Source organism: Trypanosoma melophagium (genome assembly GCF_022059095.1).
Source record: "Trypanosoma melophagium isolate St. Kilda chromosome Unknown ctg4segment1, whole genome shotgun sequence".
NCBI lineage: Eukaryota > Euglenozoa > Kinetoplastea > Trypanosomatida > Trypanosomatidae > Trypanosoma > Trypanosoma melophagium.
Window position 1 is genome coordinate 777,189 of NW_027125179.1, and position 16,737 is coordinate 793,925.

Below are 16,737 nucleotides of genomic sequence, written 5' to 3' on the forward strand. Positions count from 1 at the left end.
TTTTATTTCAAATTTATAAATAATACCGTGATCAAGAAAAAAAAAGAAAAAAAAACACACATTTCCTATACAAAGTCACGAAAGGAAAAAAAATTACATATCGAAAATAATTAATAACACTAATACCAAAAAAAAAAAAAAAGAAAAATAATTAAAGTCTAATATACTTTTTTTTTCCTTTCTTGAAAAAGAAGAAGTGGAAGAAAAATTCCCTATATATAGAAATATCTCACGTATTTGTTACGCGTTAAGGAGTCTTTCAATCGCAAAGTCCAGATTGCCCTGAGCTTGTTGCAAGGCCGCAAGATTGGCTTCTTCATTTGGAAATCCCATATCTCTTAACTGTTGAAGTTGAGATTGATATATAACACGAGGATCACCTTGTGGAGAGGGAAATCCTGCACTCATAGATGGATTTGGTAGCTGAGTATTTCGTTGACCCAAAAAAGGAGAATTTTGACCAGGTGATCCACCTCCCATCATTTGCATCATTTGTTGCATAAACGCAGGATTACTCATTAATTGCATAGTATGCTGTAAAAGAAGAGGATTATTTAAAGCAGATTGCATATCCATAAGTGAATTATCTGTTTGTCCAAAATTCATTCCTTGCATAAGTTGTTGCATTAGTTGTGGATTTCTCATCATTTCCTGAACATATTGAGAAAAAACAGGATTCTGTAACATTTGCCCCGCAAGTTCAGGAGACATTGGAAATCCTTGACCAGGATTCATAAAACTGTTCATCGGAGCCCCACCACTTGCGGGTGGGTTACCAGCTAAACTCATATATGGATTATTTACCTCAGATCTTGGCTGTACATTAGAACTTGTTTGTTGTCCCGAAGATTCTGATGTAGGTTGTGCACTTGTAGATGAAGTAGTGGGTTTAGGAGTACTTTTTCCTCTTACAATATGAAGTGCTTGACCGTGTTCCATACCCACAGCAGAAAGAATATCTCCATCCTTTAAAACCCTGCCTCTTAGTACGACTCTTTGTTCCGCAACAGGAATTTCAGTTACAAGTGCAGCCATTTCTTTGAACTTTGCAACAGTTATGCCCAAATCTGGCACCTCAAGGGTTTTTTGAGTGCCATTTGACAGCTTGATCGTAACGCTCATTTACGAGAAAGAAAAACTATTTTTTTTTAATGAAAGAAAAATGTGAAAAAAGAAAAAAGAGACAAGAACGTAAAGAATAGAACATATTTTACAAATAAAATAAAATACAAAGTATAAGAAATACCAAGTTTTATGTCGTTAAAAAAAATAAAAATCATTGAACCTGGTTACTGTAATACATAAAACCAAATGGTTCTTTTTTACTACATGTAAAACATATCTAATAGTACAAATCATTGAATTTCTTTCAGTATCGTATTATGAAAAAAAGCATGCATAAATTTAATATCATCATTGGTAACAGTATCACCACTCCCATCTACTCGATGCTGGCCAAATAAAACTGACTCATAAACACGCAAAAAATCCTCGGTTTGAGTTAAAGGCAAAACACCTTCCACACATGATAAGCAACAGCGCATTGACATAAGTTTAGCAGAATAACCATATTGTTTGTAAAATATTTTCCTCGTTTCGTGAAGCATCAATAAGCAATCAGCCCTAGCGTCTCTCTCATTCGAAATAATGGCAGGGAGAACAACAGAGGGAGGCCTAAATTCTTTATTTTCATGTTCCTTTAAACCAGTTTCAATAATTTTCCTACCAATGTTTCGTTCACTTTTGTTTAAAAAATGAACCCCATCAAATCTAACCTGATTCTCCCCTCTCCATAATCGTCGGGCTCGACGTGTTGTGCGGTACAGAAGTTGAATTACTGTTAAAACGAGAAGACCAACGGCAGTTGCAAAAGCCACCACTACTTCTGCGTAAAGTAACTCCGTGCTGTCACGATAAACCGGCTCCCCTGATCCCTGAGAAGCAGAATAAGAAGCCGAAGTCATATCACATAATAAATCAAAGAAAAGCCAACAACAACCTGTGGCGACCTTATTCGTAACTAAAAACACCCCACGCCAAAAGAAAAAAAAAAGAAAAAAAACAATAATAATAATAATTATTATTGCCATTATTATTATTATTATTATTATTATTATTATTATTATTATTATTATTATTATTATTATTAGTATTAGTATTATTAGTATTACAAAACAAAAATAGTCACATACAAAAAAAACCAAAGTTTACACTATACAAACGCGATCGCAGGAAAAAAAATATGCGATGCGACGCGGCGCCAAGATCAACCCTTCGTTTGACGCAACGAAGCCGTTCGGGAATTTTCCCCAGCGTCGCGGAAGCAAAGGCCCAGGGAAGAAGAACACTGCCAAGAGCAAACCGGTGAAAACACACACCGCCCCAGAGACAGACGAGGAAAGGGAAAAGGAACGCCGCCGTTCTTCCACCCCCCGTCCCAAGATTCCCGCCGTTTTTTTTTCTCTTTTCCTCGTTGTTGGACCGTTCCCTTTCCGCAGCGCCGGCGTCGGCGTCGGCCTTTCGGGTTTGTCTTGGGGAAAAACCCTCCGGGGCGACGCCCCCTAAAATGGCCAACCTGTTTCGAAAAGGGCAGCCCCAAAAAGAGAAAAAAATCAAAACCCAGCCCCGCGCTTGCGCCTTCGGGAATGCTATCCTTTGCGCGCGTTTGGCCGCAAAAGAGGTGGTGTCGGGATTCCCGAAGTTCGTTTTCCTTGTGAGGGGGCGGTGGGTTCTTGATACCGCGTTTTGAATGGCTTTCCGGCTTCGGAGGGGCGAAACGCCTCAAGGCGCCGGGCGCCGCCGCGACGCGAAGGGAGAAAACCTGAATCCGAGAAGGTCCGGAGGCGCGCGCGCTGACGTGCCGTCGGCTGTGGTTCCTTTGTTTTTTCGTTTTTTTTTCTCTTTGCCTTCCCCGTTGCTGTGCGGGTGTCGTTGTGGAAAAGCGGGGGCGGGAGGGGGATGGTTTGGGCGATGCCCTTTGGTGGTGGAAATTGTATTTGTTCGTTGGAGCGGCCCAAGTGGGGACCAAAAATACGCGTGGCACCGTTACCACATGCGGAATTCTTAGAGATCTTTTTACTATTTCTGCATTATCTGCGCAGCGGTGAAAAAATAAAAGATAAAACAAAGAAAAAATATATGTGTGTATAAAGAAGTTATTTAAATTGATTTAATTATTGACGGGGGTACGGAATTTTTTTCGCCTTTTCCATGCGTCCCTTTTTATTTTCTTTACTGGTGGTCGCGGTGCAGTCCCGAGCAAACACCATTTTTTTATGGCTGTTTTTTTTTTTATTTGTTTGTGATGTGTGCCAACTATATTTTTTTATATCTTTCTCTTTAAAGGTAACGAAGGACTTCGGCGAAATAGAAAAAAATGACGGGGTGTCGTGATATTCCTTCATCTGCTGCTGTTGACGCTACAGGGCTCTTTGTTAGAGTCGAAACGGTTGAAGGCTCTATGTACATGGGTAAGCTTTCCAGATTTGATATAGATAATGGTGATGTTGAACTTAGCGATGTTCGATGTCAACATCGCGATTCATCACTTTCTATAGAATGTCGTGTCTTTATAAAAGGATCAAGTGTTAGGTTAATGCACCTTCCACCACATATGAGAAAAGCTTCTTTCTTGGATTGGGCAAATCCAAGTGTTCAAAAAGAAATTAAAGATAGCTTGAAGACACGACGTCCCAAACGAAGTGAAGCCAAAAAATTTACTGCAGTAAATACGAAAAAGGTCAAGCAACGAAAGTTGAAGAAATTGCTGTGACATAATACATGCCGCTAGCTATCATTGGTATACTTTTTTTTCCGAAAGCCCTATATATATATTGATGGATCTAAATGTATGAATTGCAATGCTTTTTATTTTGTATATATTTTGTTTCTATATTCGTTCTTTTTTTCGTCTTCTTCTATTTTTTTTTTTCTAAAACACCCACCAAGAAGTTTGTTGAAGAATACGGTAAATCATGGCGGAGGAGGGGAAATCCAAGGTGGGAACCGATGAGAAGGTTGTCGTGGCAAAAAAATATACAGGTGAGTACTATGTTCTTGGAATGATGGGTGATAAAAAAACTTTTGCAATAGAACATTCACATGCTCGACAGAAAAAACATACCGCTGATGAATTTACTATTGGCGATATAATAGGGAGGGGTTCATTTGCTGAGGTATACCAGTGTTGGAGACCAGATGAACCTGATTTAATATATGCAATGAAAAAAATTCGAAAAGATTTAATCGTACAGAGACAGCAATCTCTTAATATTCATACAGAACGTGACTTACTTTCAGATGCGAAATCGAGACTTAAAAAGGTAAGTTCTCCATGGATTACTGATCTTGTAGTAACATTTCAGGATCATGATTTTTTATATATAGTTACTGAGTATTGTTCAGGAGGTGATATGATTTCTTGGCTTATTCGACATGATATATTTTCCGAAAGTACAGCAAAGTTTTATACAATGGAATTGGTTTTGGCCTTGAACTCTCTACATAAAATGGGATACGTTCATAGAGATGTAAAACCCGATAATATTCTTATTGATCGCGATGGTCATATAAAATTAGCGGATTTTGGATTATCGAAAAGGGATCCGCAATGGCTAGATGATTTATGCCGTTCTAATTTTGAAGAGGAAACAGAATATGATCTTGACATTTCAAAACGATTTAAGGATAAAAAGGAAAGAAGAGTAATGTTTTTTTCTACAGTTGGGTCTCCTGCTTACATTGCGCCTGAAGTTCTTCTTGGACGAGGGTATAGTTATTCTTGTGATTGGTGGAGTGTTGGTATCATTTTATATGAAATGCTTTGCGGTTATCCACCTTTCTTTAATGATAGTCGAACTGGAACGGCGAAGAAAATTGTTCATTTTAAACAATTCCTGGAATTTCCTCAGGGATCAGAATCCATATCACCTGAAGCTGTTGATTTAATTTCTCATTTAATTGCAGGTCCTGAAGATCGTTACGGGTTTGAAGAAATTATACGACATCCTTTTTTCGATGGTGTCCCTACCACTGACAAAATTCGACATGAAAAGGCTCCTTTTTCTGTTGAGATAACTCATGCAAGGGATCAACAGTATTTTGAACCAGCCGCTGATAATGCAGCAATTCAGAAACAGCCCCTCGTAACCGTGTCTAGAGAGGATCAGGCTGTATTTGTGGGATTTACTTCAAAATTAAGCGATCGGGGCCAGTCAACCACACTTTCTAATGCTCTTGTAAGATTTCATGAATTGCAAGATTTTTCAGATGAAGACTAGTTTTTTTTTTATCTTTTTTTTATCTTTTTTTTTATCTTTTTTTTATCTTTTTTTTTTGCTTTGGTGATGTTTAGAAACAATTTTGTTTCCTTGCGGTTTCAACAAAAAAAAAATTACTATATATATGCTTATATTATTTTTTTGTTTTATTTTATGGTTTTTTTTTCTGATAAATGAGGAATGTATTGTTTTTTACTGTGTATGTGTTCATTTTTTTTTTTTTAATCTTTCCTAAGAAAGGAAATGGGCGATACACTTTCCAAACCCGTGACGGAAAAGCATACCAGCACCTTTGAAACATCACATTTACGAGTAGGATGTTGTGGAATGCAGGGATGGCGCAAATCGATGGAAGATGCTCATGTCGCTCAGCTGAATCTTGATGGAAATAAACATCATGCATTTTTTGGTGTATTTGACGGACATAATGGACACAAAATTGCTAAATATTGTGGTGGACATCTTCTTGATGAACTTATGTCCGCACCACAATACCGAGAGGGAAAATACGAAGAAGCGTTCAAGGAGTCTTTTCGATCTTTGGACTCAAAAATTTCAGAGATGCCTGCACTTCGTTCAGAAGGTGGGACTGCTGTTATATGTGTACTGTTGTCTAAAGGTGAAATTGTCTGTGCAAATGCTGGTGATAGCCGAGCTGTTTTATGTCGGGGATCTACTGCTATCCCCCTAAGTACTGACCATAAACCCTCAGTTGTCACTGAAAAGGAAAGGATAGAAAAAGCAGGAGGAACAGTTCAAGGTCAACGTGTTAATGGTACTCTTGCACTTAGCAGAGCTATTGGTGATTTCGATTTTAAGGAAAATACAGAACTTTCTTGGGACGAGCAAATGGTTACTGCTTTACCTGATATAGTTCAATTAAGATCATCATCGGATGATGAATTTATTATTATTGCTTGTGATGGAGTATGGGATGTTCTTTCTAATGACGATACTTGCGAGCTTGTTAAAAAAGGTATCGAAGAAACTGACGGTGATATTGGACTGGTTTGTGAAATGGTACTAGATAGATGCCTAGCTCCGAGGGCACAAGGAGTAGGATGTGATAATATGACTATAATTATAGTTCAGTTTAAACCTGCTTTTTTTTCCTAATGTTAAATGCAATTGTTGGCGTGCACAAGTTATGTAGATAACTACGACACTTTTTCTTGCGAGAAAATGAAAACAAAAAAAAAAACCCTTGTTAGGTATTGGGCGTGTCATTATAGCTTTTTCCTCTTTTTTTTCCAGTCGTTTTCTTTTAATTGTCAAAATAGTATTCTTCCGCCCCTCTTACATCTGTTTATTTGTTAGTTTTTTTTTCTCTCTTTGAGGAAGAAAAAAAAGAGGAAACTAAAAAATTCTTTTTTTTCTGTTTTCTCTGTGATCAAGGGAGTTTCTTCAAAATAAAAATAAAACTAAAAATTGGAACAAAATACATTTGATGACCTCAACTCTTAATGAACAGTTGGAGGAGTTGAGACTTCTTGCAGATATTCTTGACACTCTTTCAAAAGGTGATCATCCACTTCGCCCAGATCAAGTGAATCCCTTGACTGATAGAATGCGTCGAGCCACCAATGTTATTGAAAATATTTGTAGTGAAGGGAAACTAACTCCAAAGGATCTGACTGAAAAGGAACGTCCTAGACGTGCTGATGGTTTGCCTAATTTGAGTCCACAATTAAGGCAATCTCCGGGGCAATTGCATGCTACGCTAACAAAGAAACCTGTAGTTACGAAACCTTCAAGTATTAGTGCGTTTCCAGTACCCAGGGATAAAGTTCCTCAGGGGTATTTGGCAGTTTCGAAAGAAGTTTCACGTTGCTTGGCTTGTACATTGTATAATATTCTTGAAGGTGCAACACGATTATTGAAAGCTTCTTCTTCTCATATTTTCATTCGTAAAGATGATGAAATGATATCTATTGCAAATTGTAGCGCAAAACTTTCTTTCCCACCACAGTTAGTTCGTCACAGATGTTTAGGATCTCTTGATGCTGAAGTTTTGGGGAGTGGAATTGCTTTAAATCAACAAATTGCTGATACATCACGAGTTACTTCAAGTTTGCTTATTTTTCCAGTGTTTCTTCGTGATCCTTCTTCCGATGCTGTGGCCGTTGTTCATGTAGAGAATAAATATCGAGGAAGCGCAGGATTTGATGGATCAGATGAAGGAATTCTTCTTACAACTGCACAATTAATTGGTGGATTGATGTCACGTTTCCCACAAATGGATTGGGTTAAAAATTTTTATGATCCTGTGACACAGCATATATTAGCTCCTTTTGAACCACAACAAAAAATTTCTATTTCTCGTGAAAAAACTACACGAGATAGACAGGTTTTTGTGACTGAGACACCTCAGGGAGGTGATGTGGCTTCTGATACTGCTTACTGGAAAAAAATAGAAGAGTACGAACCACCACTAATGATTCGACGTGAAGTATTGCCCCGATTGAGTTCTCAAAAAGCATTAGCTCAAGGACTTTCTGTAGTTCCTACTTTGCGTGAAGTTGATGCTTATGTCGCAAACATGCATGGTTGTTGGCAACGTAGTATATCAAGCAATGTCACATTATCAGAAGAAGAATGTTCTAATCAAATTGAGCTTAAAAAAATGCGTAGAGAATTGGCTCGGGTAAAAGCCTTGTATGATGAAGCTGAAGAGCAATTGCGACTTTATCGTCTTGAAGGTCGTGACTACACAGAGGAGTTTCGTTCTATCAAGGCTGAACTCGATTCTTATGTACGAAAACGTGATAAACTGGATGAAGTCCAATGAGAATTTTTTTTGCACTTTTTTTTTTGCTGTGTATTTGAGTGCAGAAGAATGTTATTTGTATTGAACCATTTTTGTTTTATTTATCCTTACTTTCTTTTTCTCTTTTTCTCTATTATAAGAGAGAAGCACATCAAGAATTAGTTGTATTGTTTTTCTTGTAAAAAAAAAAAATGTAACATTTCTCATCACTTTTGATGCGGCTTTCTTACCTTTGAAATTATATTTATTCATTGACCAGAAGACGAAGATGGTATATACATTCGTGAGATGAGGCACACAATGTAATACGTTTGTCTCTGGAATTTGTTGAGTATTATTATAAAGAAAACAGAAGGGAAAAATAAATATGTTATATTAGTTAAAGTCTCAATAGAATTCCTAGTTGTGGGAGCTTTATACAAAGCACACTTGTTTTCTTTTTCTTTCTTGCTTGCTTTTTTTCATTAAAGAATAACAAAAAAGTAAAAAAAAATTAAGAAGGACTGGATCTTGGGGCATACTAATACAAAATAAGAAGAAAAAATAGAGAAGCAAAGCTACTTCATTGTAGCTGTGATTTTCTCACTATAACAGCGACTTCTGTGATATAAATCAATTTGAGCCCCTCCCCCTTTTTTTTCGGTCTCTGTGTGTCCGTGTTTTTTTTTTTCTTTGTACTGTAGTTGACTGGTTTAAAAAAAAATTAAATGCTGGTTAAGGATAGCAATGAAAATTTGACCTCGGATGGATCAAAAACTGTCTCACCTTATGTTCCAACAGATGTTATTGTGAAGCAGATATCTCCTTTAGTTTCTCTTCCGGAGGAAAAGATTCGTGAGCTTGTGGAACGTTTTGATGAAGGGAATATAGGTGGCCTATCAGAAGAGCAGTGGATTCGCTTCTGTGAAGAAAATCAGAAACTATTCGCATCGATAAGTGAGCAAAACATGGAGTTTGGGCGTCTTGTGGGGGATAGTGTTATGACCGTTAATGAGGAAGTGAGTCACACACATCGGTTCGCTCAGAGCGTTGTGCATTTCTTGGAGGGTTTTGCGGCAGGAGGAATTGCTGGAGCTGTCAGTAAGACAGTGATTGCTCCAGGTGACAGAGTGAAAATTATTTTCCAAGTTGATCCGGGTCGAAGATTTGGTATTATCAATGCCATTAAACTTGGTAGAGACACTGTGAGAGAGCATGGAATATTGGGTCTTTGGATTGGGCATGGAGCAATGATGATGCGCGTAGTACCTTATGCTGCTATTACTTTTGCAACTTTTGATCATTATAATTGTGTATTGCGTCGTTTTGTAAATTGTAAGCGAGCGGATGGAACGGAAGAAGAAGGTCTAGTTGTAACGATACGGTTTTTGAGTGGTTCTCTTGCAGGAGCAACGGCAACCGCTTGTACTTATCCCTTTGACTTAATGCGGGCAAGATTAGCTTTTCATAGTTGCATACATGATCAAGTCCCTAGTTACCGTATTGCATATAAGACAATTGTTGATACGCACGGTTGGCGTGCACTTTATTCTGGTTTAGTACCCACTCTTGTAGGTATTATGCCATATGCAGGTTGTAGTTTTGCTGTTTTTGAAACCTTAAAAAGTCATATCACTAGATGGCGCGATTTACCTTCAGAGAAGTCAATTACAGTACATGAACGTATGGTAGCAGGAGGTTTTGCCGGTCTTGTTGCTCAATCTGCTACCTATCCATTAGATATCGTTCGTAGGCGTATGCAAGTATCTCCTGGTCGTTACCGTGGTGTTTTTGACGCCCTTAAGACTATTTATAAGGAAGAAGGTCTTGCTCAAGGATTATATAAAGGCCTTCAAATGAATTGGATTAAAGGACCTGTTGCAGTCGCAACGGGGTTTACGGTAAATGATATTATTAAACGACGTATGCGAGAATATAATGAACAAATTGTTCTACATTCTCATCGCGAAAGTTTGGTAACAATACCTGAATCCTTTGTATGTGGCGGTGTTGCTGCTGGAGCAGCAAAATTTTGGACTGTACCATTAGATCGTTTAAAGATTATGTACCAAGTAGGTATGAGTGTGTCTGATCCACATACTTTTGGACGTCAAGGTATTGCCTTCATGGGTAATATGCTAGTTGAAAGTCCTAACATGTGGCAAAATTGTGGAATTACAATGATGAGAGTAGTTCCATATGGAGCACTTACTTATTGTTTATTTGATATTTTTCAATCAGTTGCTGAGCGCATTTTATATTCTCTTACGCCTACACCAGCTACTAATTTTGTGGCTGGTGGATCAGCTGCAGCGTTGGCAACTGCTATCGTATATCCACTTGATCTTGTACGCGCTAAGGCAGCCACAAATACTCTTCCTCTATATTCTCAATCATATTATTGGTTACTTCGTGATATGGCGAGAGAGAAAGGGGCACGTTCTCTATGGAAAGGTTGTTCTCTTGCGATTATGGGTATTGGTCCTCTCGCAGGTATAGGTTTCGCAACGTACGAATTTATCAAAGAAAAATACCACTGTGATTCTTTTACGGAACGTCTTTTTGCAGGAATGTTTGCTGGACTTGCTGGTCAAGTCACAACATATCCCCTTAATGTAGCCAAACGCCGACAACAGGTTGAACAACTTGTGTATTCAAAGCTTGGTGATCTTAAAAATATATTTATGAAACCTGGTTTTTATGCATCTTTGTACAGAAAAATGCCTTTTGGTTGGTCAATTGGTGCTATGACTTTTGGGGTTTCTTTTGCCGTGAATGACTTATGTCGTGATGTAGTCGTTCGGGCTAAAAAAGATATATTACATGACCTTTTTTTCACTACCACGAGATAATATCGAATCGTATAATTGAAGATGGTTCTACCGCGTATTTATGCAGTGGTGTCCTAGATAAAGGGGGCATACAGTTACAAAGCTCTGACAGAGTAAAATGCCATTTCATATATATATATTTCTTTTTTTAATTGCCTATTTTATCTTATGTTTTGTGCCTCTGCCCCAGTAAGCTTCGTGCACATCCGAAGTTATCCGAGGCTTTTTCCCTATCCATCCTTTCGGCAGAAAGGAAGTTTTGTGTATGTGCAGATAGTTTGTTTTTTAAAAATCTGCAGCAAGGCTAAGAAGTAACTTATGGTTGTTGGTGTTAGCAAGAGAAGAAGACTCTCAGGAGTGTCCTTAGATGGGCCTAAGCACTGCTACTACATGTAATGTGGAGGTGACTTTTTATTATCTCAGATATTTTCTTTCGTGTCTATGGTTATGTACCACATGAAGAGGGAGTGAATTCCTGTTTTCTATTATAACGAAAGAGGAATGATATGTGAAAAGATCTAAAGGATCAGAGAGAGAGAGAGAACAGAGTAAAACGGTTATGTAAAACTGCTGGAATTAAGGTTTAGTGGCTATGTTTCTCATGTTCCGTAACAACAACAAAAAAAAAAAATGGGTTAGATGATGGGAATTGTTTCGTGCTTGCAATACTCTGTACTTGTTCACTCTCCCTATTGATTGGATGCTATGCTTTCCATGTCTTGCAGGCAAGGTCACATATACACCTATGTTGATATGGTGGGGGTAATTGGGGAAAGAGCAAACAATGCCAATCTATACCTATTTAACCATCTTTCTTTTTCTTTTTTTTTGCTATCTTTATTTATATGAATGAAATCTATCTCTGCAGGTTTTCCAATGTTTTTTTTTCTTTTGCCTCTTTTTTTCTCTGCTTTCCATACTGTAACTCGTAGCAGTAGCATAAGTGTTCAATAACCACTTAAAGGGGGTACATTTGTAAGCCTTAAGCGAGTACTTAAAAGAACACATCACCGAAGAAGATATATAATAATAATAATAATAATAATAATAATAATAATAAACGCGGAACCGAATTGATTTTCCTGAGAAATGAGTAAATCTCTGCAAAGCGAAGAAAGTGAAGGCACACTTCAGGGGAACGAGCTCCGTGAGGAGGGAAACAAAGCCTTTAAGAATGGTAATTTTGACGCTGCCATTGATCTCTACACCAAGGCTATTAACGCCCATCCACAGGAGGTGGCACTCTTTTCAAACCGCAGTGCGGCGTACATAAAGAAACGCGCCTTTGAGGAGGCCGCGCGGGATGCGGAGGCGGCCATCGCCCTCGATCCGACCTTCGCCAAGGCGTATTTCCGCCTCCACAACGCCCTCTGCAATCTCGCCAACTTTGACGAGGCCGCCCGGCGGGTGCTGGCGGGCGTTGGGATCCTTGAAGCTGCCGGTGCCTCCGCGGAGGATATCCGCCACCTCCGCGATCTCCACGACGGGGCGGTCGCCGCCGCGAAGGCCGCAGAAACCGCCCGCCGTCTCCTCAGCGATCGACAATTCGAAGCCGCCGCGCAGGCAATCGCCCCCACCGCACAGGCCTTCCCAGAGTCTGCCCCCGTGGCGTTCCTCCTCGCAGAAGCACGTGCTTCACGTTACCCAGATGAAGTCACACGCGCCCTCATGCCATTTGCACTGAGTCATCAGAGTGATCCGGCATACCTGTATGTTCGTGCGTTAGCAAGCTATTACCGCGGTCAGGATGGATTTAAAAATGCACAGATGATTCTTCGGCAGACTTTGGGACTTGATCCAGATAATCTAAAGATTAGTGCTTTACTTAAAAAAATACGTGTGATTGAATCACAAAAAGAAAATGGTAACAGTGCTTTTAAAGAAAAGCGATATAAAGATGCTATTGATGCATACGCTGCAGCCATTGATATGGATCCTTCTAATCTGAGAATGGTGGCTACCTTGCGAGGAAACCAGGCTGCTGCCAAGATGGAATTGAAGGAATATTCAAGTGCTTTGTTAGATTGTGATTTTGCTATTGCAAATGGCATGGATAGTGCTAAACTTTACGCTCGCCGAGGGCGCATAAACGAAGCACTTGAAAACTATGATGACGCTGTGAGAGATATTCAAAGAGCAGCTGAGTTAGATAATGCATACAATAGGGAACTTGATCGCATTAAGACAACCGCTAAGAGGGCAAAACGAAAAGACTATTATAAAATACTTGGTCTTTCACCTAATGAAAGAGATGAGTCCGCTATCAAACGAGCATACAAAAAAGCATGCTTACAATGGCATCCTGACAAGTGGGCGAACGCGAGTGAAGAAGAAAGACTTCACGCTGAAAAAATGTTTAAAGAAGTTGGTGAAGCCTTTTCTATTCTTTCAGATCCAAAGAAAAAACGTATGTATGACAATGGTCAGCTTGACAATGCAGTTGAAGGGGCTAGTGAGGCTCAGTTTTCAAACTTTGATCCTGAAATCATAAATATGATGTTTGGAGGCGGATTCGGTGGATTCGGATTCTCTCGGGGTGCACACCCTGGCGGATTTGGATTTTCTGGTGCCCAACCAAATTTTCGTCAGCAGGGATATTCGTTCAGGTTTAACTAGTTTCTCATATTCTTTTTTTTCGAGTGACTGGAATTAAAGTCTGTAGTCTGGTACCTGTATTTTATTCGCTATGCATTGTTGAATCTTGGAGTGCTGTCATAACGTCAATTGGTTCTCTTTCACTTTGTAATGCGATGCTTACATACTGGAGATGTGACTTTACAGTGACTCTATGTGAGTAGGGCATCGTGATATCCGATGTTTTTTTTTTTTGCTCTCTGTTGGACGTCTTTAACAGATACAAATGCTTTTTTTGGTATAATACTAATAGAAGATCTTACGTCCCATCATATCCATGGGGGAGAGTAATTACCCTTCGTGTGTGTGTGTGTGTGTACCTGTGCTCTGAAAGAAGTACAGATATACCACTATATATATATTTATGGTGAATATATTTCCCTTTATGTGTGTCTGTGTGAAATAGGGTAGTAATTACTTTCTCTATTTCTAGTTTCCTATTCCTTTATCTTCGGAAGGAATGGTGTGTTTATGATTTTTTTTTTGTTTTTCTGTGAAATTGTGTTTTTTTTTTTCTTTTCATTTTTTTAGCAAAATTTTTGAAATTATCGATGTGTTTTTTTTCCCCTGGCCCTCTTGCAAATCTCTCTACTAAGGAGCGTCAGAAACCCTGTTGGGGCTATATATATTTTAGTAGACCAAGGTTCAATAACATTGCTCATTTAAACACCCAATGCCCCCTCGTTTTCGCACCTGTCCCTTGTGCCAACAAGGGTTTGGCACGGCATCACTCGGCATTCACATTCCACAGTGTTACGAAAAAGCGATAAAACGATGGAGACTAAATCCTATTGGACCTATGCCAGTTATGCCGAATATAAACCGTGCACCCCCTCAAGGTGGAAAAAATATTATGCCAGAATCAGCATGTGGCAACGGTGTAATTGGGGCAAGATCACTACGTCAACAATCCAATGTTAATGATATACCAGAATATGCAGGAGATAATGCCAATTTACACCCTTGCTCTCGTTGTGGACGAAGTTTTTTGTTTGATCGTATCGCATATCATGAAAGCGTCTGCAAAGGCAACATGAAGCGCAAAGTGTTCGACAGTAGTAAACAACGTGCCGTTGAAGGTGACGGAGGATATGACACTTTCAGAATGTCATACGGAAAAAAGAAAAAAAATATGAAACATACTTCTGGTGTCTCAGGAATTTCTGCCGCTGTTCCTCGAACGCGGTGGCGTGAACAGCATCGTGAATTTATTGAAGCAATGCGGGCTGCCCGTAGAGCACACAATGCTAGTCAAGAAATGTGGGGAGAACCTATTGTAAAAGCTCCAGTGGCTTATCCAGAGAAACAACAGCGTTTACCACCTGCGGTGGCGAGACATCAAAAGGGAATGCAACTACGGGAAGAGCGTACAAGAGGTGCAATTGAAACAAGTATTCCGAGAGCACAACCCATGGTGAGACAAACCCCAGCAAGACGGCCTTATGGGAATGCATTTGGTGGTGGTGGTGAGCGTTTCACAAGTTGTAGAGGTGGTGGCGGAGGAGGAAAAGTCAAAATTATTAATGATAACACGACCAGTTTGGGTATGCTGCAAGCCTTTGGTCGGGCGTAGATTGTAAAAGTCTCTCTGTAATATCCGTTCTTATGGATTTTTCTAAGAGTGAAAAAGGAAGAAGCTTAATAGAGGAATGTCTTATATAGATAGATAGATATTTATATAAAGAAAATTAAGACATCAGGTGAACCTCCAAGGGATCTGCATATTTCTGTATATCTATATATATATTCTATACGCATGTATACATATATATACTGTGCTTGTGGTTTTTTTTTCTTTACGTGTTAATACACTTTTTTTTTGTGAAAATTTACTTCACGTTCAGTTATTTGAAGCTTTAATTTGGTTTTTGTTATCACAAAATAATGTATGCAAAAAATTTTTTTTTATTGCGCTGGGAATTTTTTTTTGTTGTGTTCCGTTTCCTCTATTTCCATTCTTTTTTTTTGTTTGTTTGCAGTCTTTTCAAGAGCAATTGATTGTCTGCTCTTTTCTGTGACTCCTCCTCTACCCACAATGGCTTTTTTTCTACGGTCACATACTTCGTGCGTATTGTTGCGTTTGAATACTTGCATTTTTACGAGACAGTTTTTTCTTTCTTTAAACCTATATATATATATATATATATATATATATATATATATATATATATATATATATGGGGAGGGACGGAGAGGTTTTTCCACACCCCCACCTCCTCTGTACATCAGTGACAATATGATTGATAGATTTCATCTGGTAACTGCTGGTGTGAACGTGATGTAATTTCTCTATTTTCAACATGTGTTTTTCTCACTCTTTTCTATTTTTTTTTCTTTTCGTACTGAATCAAATAACTGACAAAAAAAAAAATAATCCTGTTATTTTAACAAAATACCTACCTTATTCTTCCTATACAAAAGAAAGAGTATAATTTATAGGCATGTTGCGCAAGACTCCTCTTTCCTTCCTGGCGGCATCGCGTCTCCTATTTTCGGGAGGTGGCACAGGTCCCACTCCATATCAGGATAAGCCATACCCTGTGCAACCACACAACCTGAATGAGCTTCAGCAACCCCCAGACGCGTGGCGCAAGAGCCCCTTCATGAGTAAACTTATGGATCAAGCACTACCTGTCTATGACGATGTGGTAACAGGTGCCGGACGTCTTTACTGGCAAGAGCCTGCCAAGGTGTGGCATTTTTTTGAAGCCGATGACACCCTTATTCTGGAGGAGCACGATCGTGAAGAGTGGAATGAGCGACCGTATGTTGCAGTTAACCACCTGTACGAACCACCTATTGGTAGCGAAGAACGTCCTATTCGTATTGAAGCTGTTGGTAACCCTGGTGATCATCAAATTGTATTATGTTTTGGTAACTGCGCACCTCACGTGCCACAATCCAATTACTATATGATGATGAAGGGTTACACAAAGAACAAGTGTCCAATGTGCCAACAGTGGTTTTACGTCCACAACCGTCCATGGTTGGTGATGCACCCTGACTGGACGGATGAGCCTGCTGCTGATGAGGGTCCAGCATACACGTTTGCTGAAATCGAGGCTGAGTTTGATCGTGACTTCCACGAGTTTGCAGTTTATCTGAATGCTGAGTAAGCGTATTAGAATTTATTAGTCTTTGGGTACGAAGGTTGCTTATTGTATGGTATTTAAGTTTTAGCAGAAGGATTTACGTAAAAATGCTTGGCCTTTCATTAGTAGTATGAATAAAGGGGGAAAAAAAAGCA

At 39.1% G+C, this 16,737-nt stretch overlaps 11 protein-coding genes across 11 annotated transcripts; 8 read left to right on the top strand and 3 right to left on the bottom strand.

Moving 5' to 3' along the window:
• Positions 1-240: 240 nt before the first annotated feature.
• On the bottom strand, positions 241-1,122 carry LSM04_002905 (Ubiquitin-associated domain; the record flags this gene model as incomplete). Its single annotated transcript, XM_067339231.1, has 1 exon — positions 241-1,122. The coding sequence occupies one exon, from the start codon at positions 1,120-1,122 to the stop codon at positions 241-243; it is 882 nt and encodes a 293-aa protein (XP_067187801.1).
• A 233-nt stretch (positions 1,123-1,355) lies between these two features.
• On the bottom strand, positions 1,356-1,964 carry LSM04_002330 (uncharacterized protein; the record flags this gene model as incomplete). Its single annotated transcript, XM_067339232.1, has 1 exon — positions 1,356-1,964. The coding sequence occupies one exon, from the start codon at positions 1,962-1,964 to the stop codon at positions 1,356-1,358; it is 609 nt and encodes a 202-aa protein (XP_067187782.1).
• Positions 1,965-2,184: 220 nt separating this feature from the next.
• On the bottom strand, positions 2,185-3,090 carry LSM04_003870 (uncharacterized protein; the record flags this gene model as incomplete). The annotated part of the gene is made up of 2 exons (XM_067339233.1): positions 2,185-2,761; positions 3,080-3,090. 2 exons carry the CDS (start codon positions 3,088-3,090, stop codon positions 2,185-2,187), a joined length of 588 nt encoding a protein of 195 aa, XP_067187839.1.
• A 286-nt stretch (positions 3,091-3,376) lies between these two features.
• On the top strand, positions 3,377-3,772 carry LSM04_006217 (uncharacterized protein; the record flags this gene model as incomplete). The annotated part of the gene is made up of 1 exon (XM_067339234.1): positions 3,377-3,772. The coding sequence occupies one exon, from the start codon at positions 3,377-3,379 to the stop codon at positions 3,770-3,772; it is 396 nt and encodes a 131-aa protein (XP_067187931.1).
• Positions 3,773-3,974: 202 nt separating this feature from the next.
• On the top strand, positions 3,975-5,279 carry LSM04_006908 (Protein kinase domain; the record flags this gene model as incomplete). Its single annotated transcript, XM_067339235.1, has 1 exon — positions 3,975-5,279. The coding sequence occupies one exon, from the start codon at positions 3,975-3,977 to the stop codon at positions 5,277-5,279; it is 1,305 nt and encodes a 434-aa protein (XP_067187952.1).
• Positions 5,280-5,522: 243 nt separating this feature from the next.
• On the top strand, positions 5,523-6,395 carry LSM04_003986 (PPM-type phosphatase domain; the record flags this gene model as incomplete). The annotated part of the gene is made up of 1 exon (XM_067339236.1): positions 5,523-6,395. The coding sequence occupies one exon, from the start codon at positions 5,523-5,525 to the stop codon at positions 6,393-6,395; it is 873 nt and encodes a 290-aa protein (XP_067187843.1).
• Positions 6,396-6,726: 331 nt separating this feature from the next.
• Positions 6,727-8,067, top strand: LSM04_002318 (uncharacterized protein; the record flags this gene model as incomplete). Its single annotated transcript, XM_067339237.1, has 1 exon — positions 6,727-8,067. One exon carries the CDS (start codon positions 6,727-6,729, stop codon positions 8,065-8,067), a length of 1,341 nt encoding a protein of 446 aa, XP_067187781.1.
• A 686-nt stretch (positions 8,068-8,753) lies between these two features.
• On the top strand, positions 8,754-10,877 carry LSM04_005200 (Mitochondrial substrate/solute carrier; the record flags this gene model as incomplete). The annotated part of the gene is made up of 1 exon (XM_067339239.1): positions 8,754-10,877. One exon carries the CDS (start codon positions 8,754-8,756, stop codon positions 10,875-10,877), a length of 2,124 nt encoding a protein of 707 aa, XP_067187891.1.
• Positions 10,878-11,945: 1,068 nt separating this feature from the next.
• On the top strand, positions 11,946-13,472 carry LSM04_008058 (DnaJ domain; the record flags this gene model as incomplete). Its single annotated transcript, XM_067339240.1, has 1 exon — positions 11,946-13,472. The coding sequence occupies one exon, from the start codon at positions 11,946-11,948 to the stop codon at positions 13,470-13,472; it is 1,527 nt and encodes a 508-aa protein (XP_067188018.1).
• Positions 13,473-14,163: 691 nt separating this feature from the next.
• Positions 14,164-15,063, top strand: LSM04_009529 (uncharacterized protein; the record flags this gene model as incomplete). The annotated part of the gene is made up of 1 exon (XM_067339241.1): positions 14,164-15,063. The coding sequence occupies one exon, from the start codon at positions 14,164-14,166 to the stop codon at positions 15,061-15,063; it is 900 nt and encodes a 299-aa protein (XP_067188080.1).
• An 868-nt stretch (positions 15,064-15,931) lies between these two features.
• LSM04_005259 (uncharacterized protein) lies at positions 15,932-16,606 on the top strand (the record flags this gene model as incomplete). The annotated part of the gene is made up of 1 exon (XM_067339242.1): positions 15,932-16,606. The coding sequence occupies one exon, from the start codon at positions 15,932-15,934 to the stop codon at positions 16,604-16,606; it is 675 nt and encodes a 224-aa protein (XP_067187895.1).
• Between the last annotated feature and the right edge of the window lie 131 nt (positions 16,607-16,737).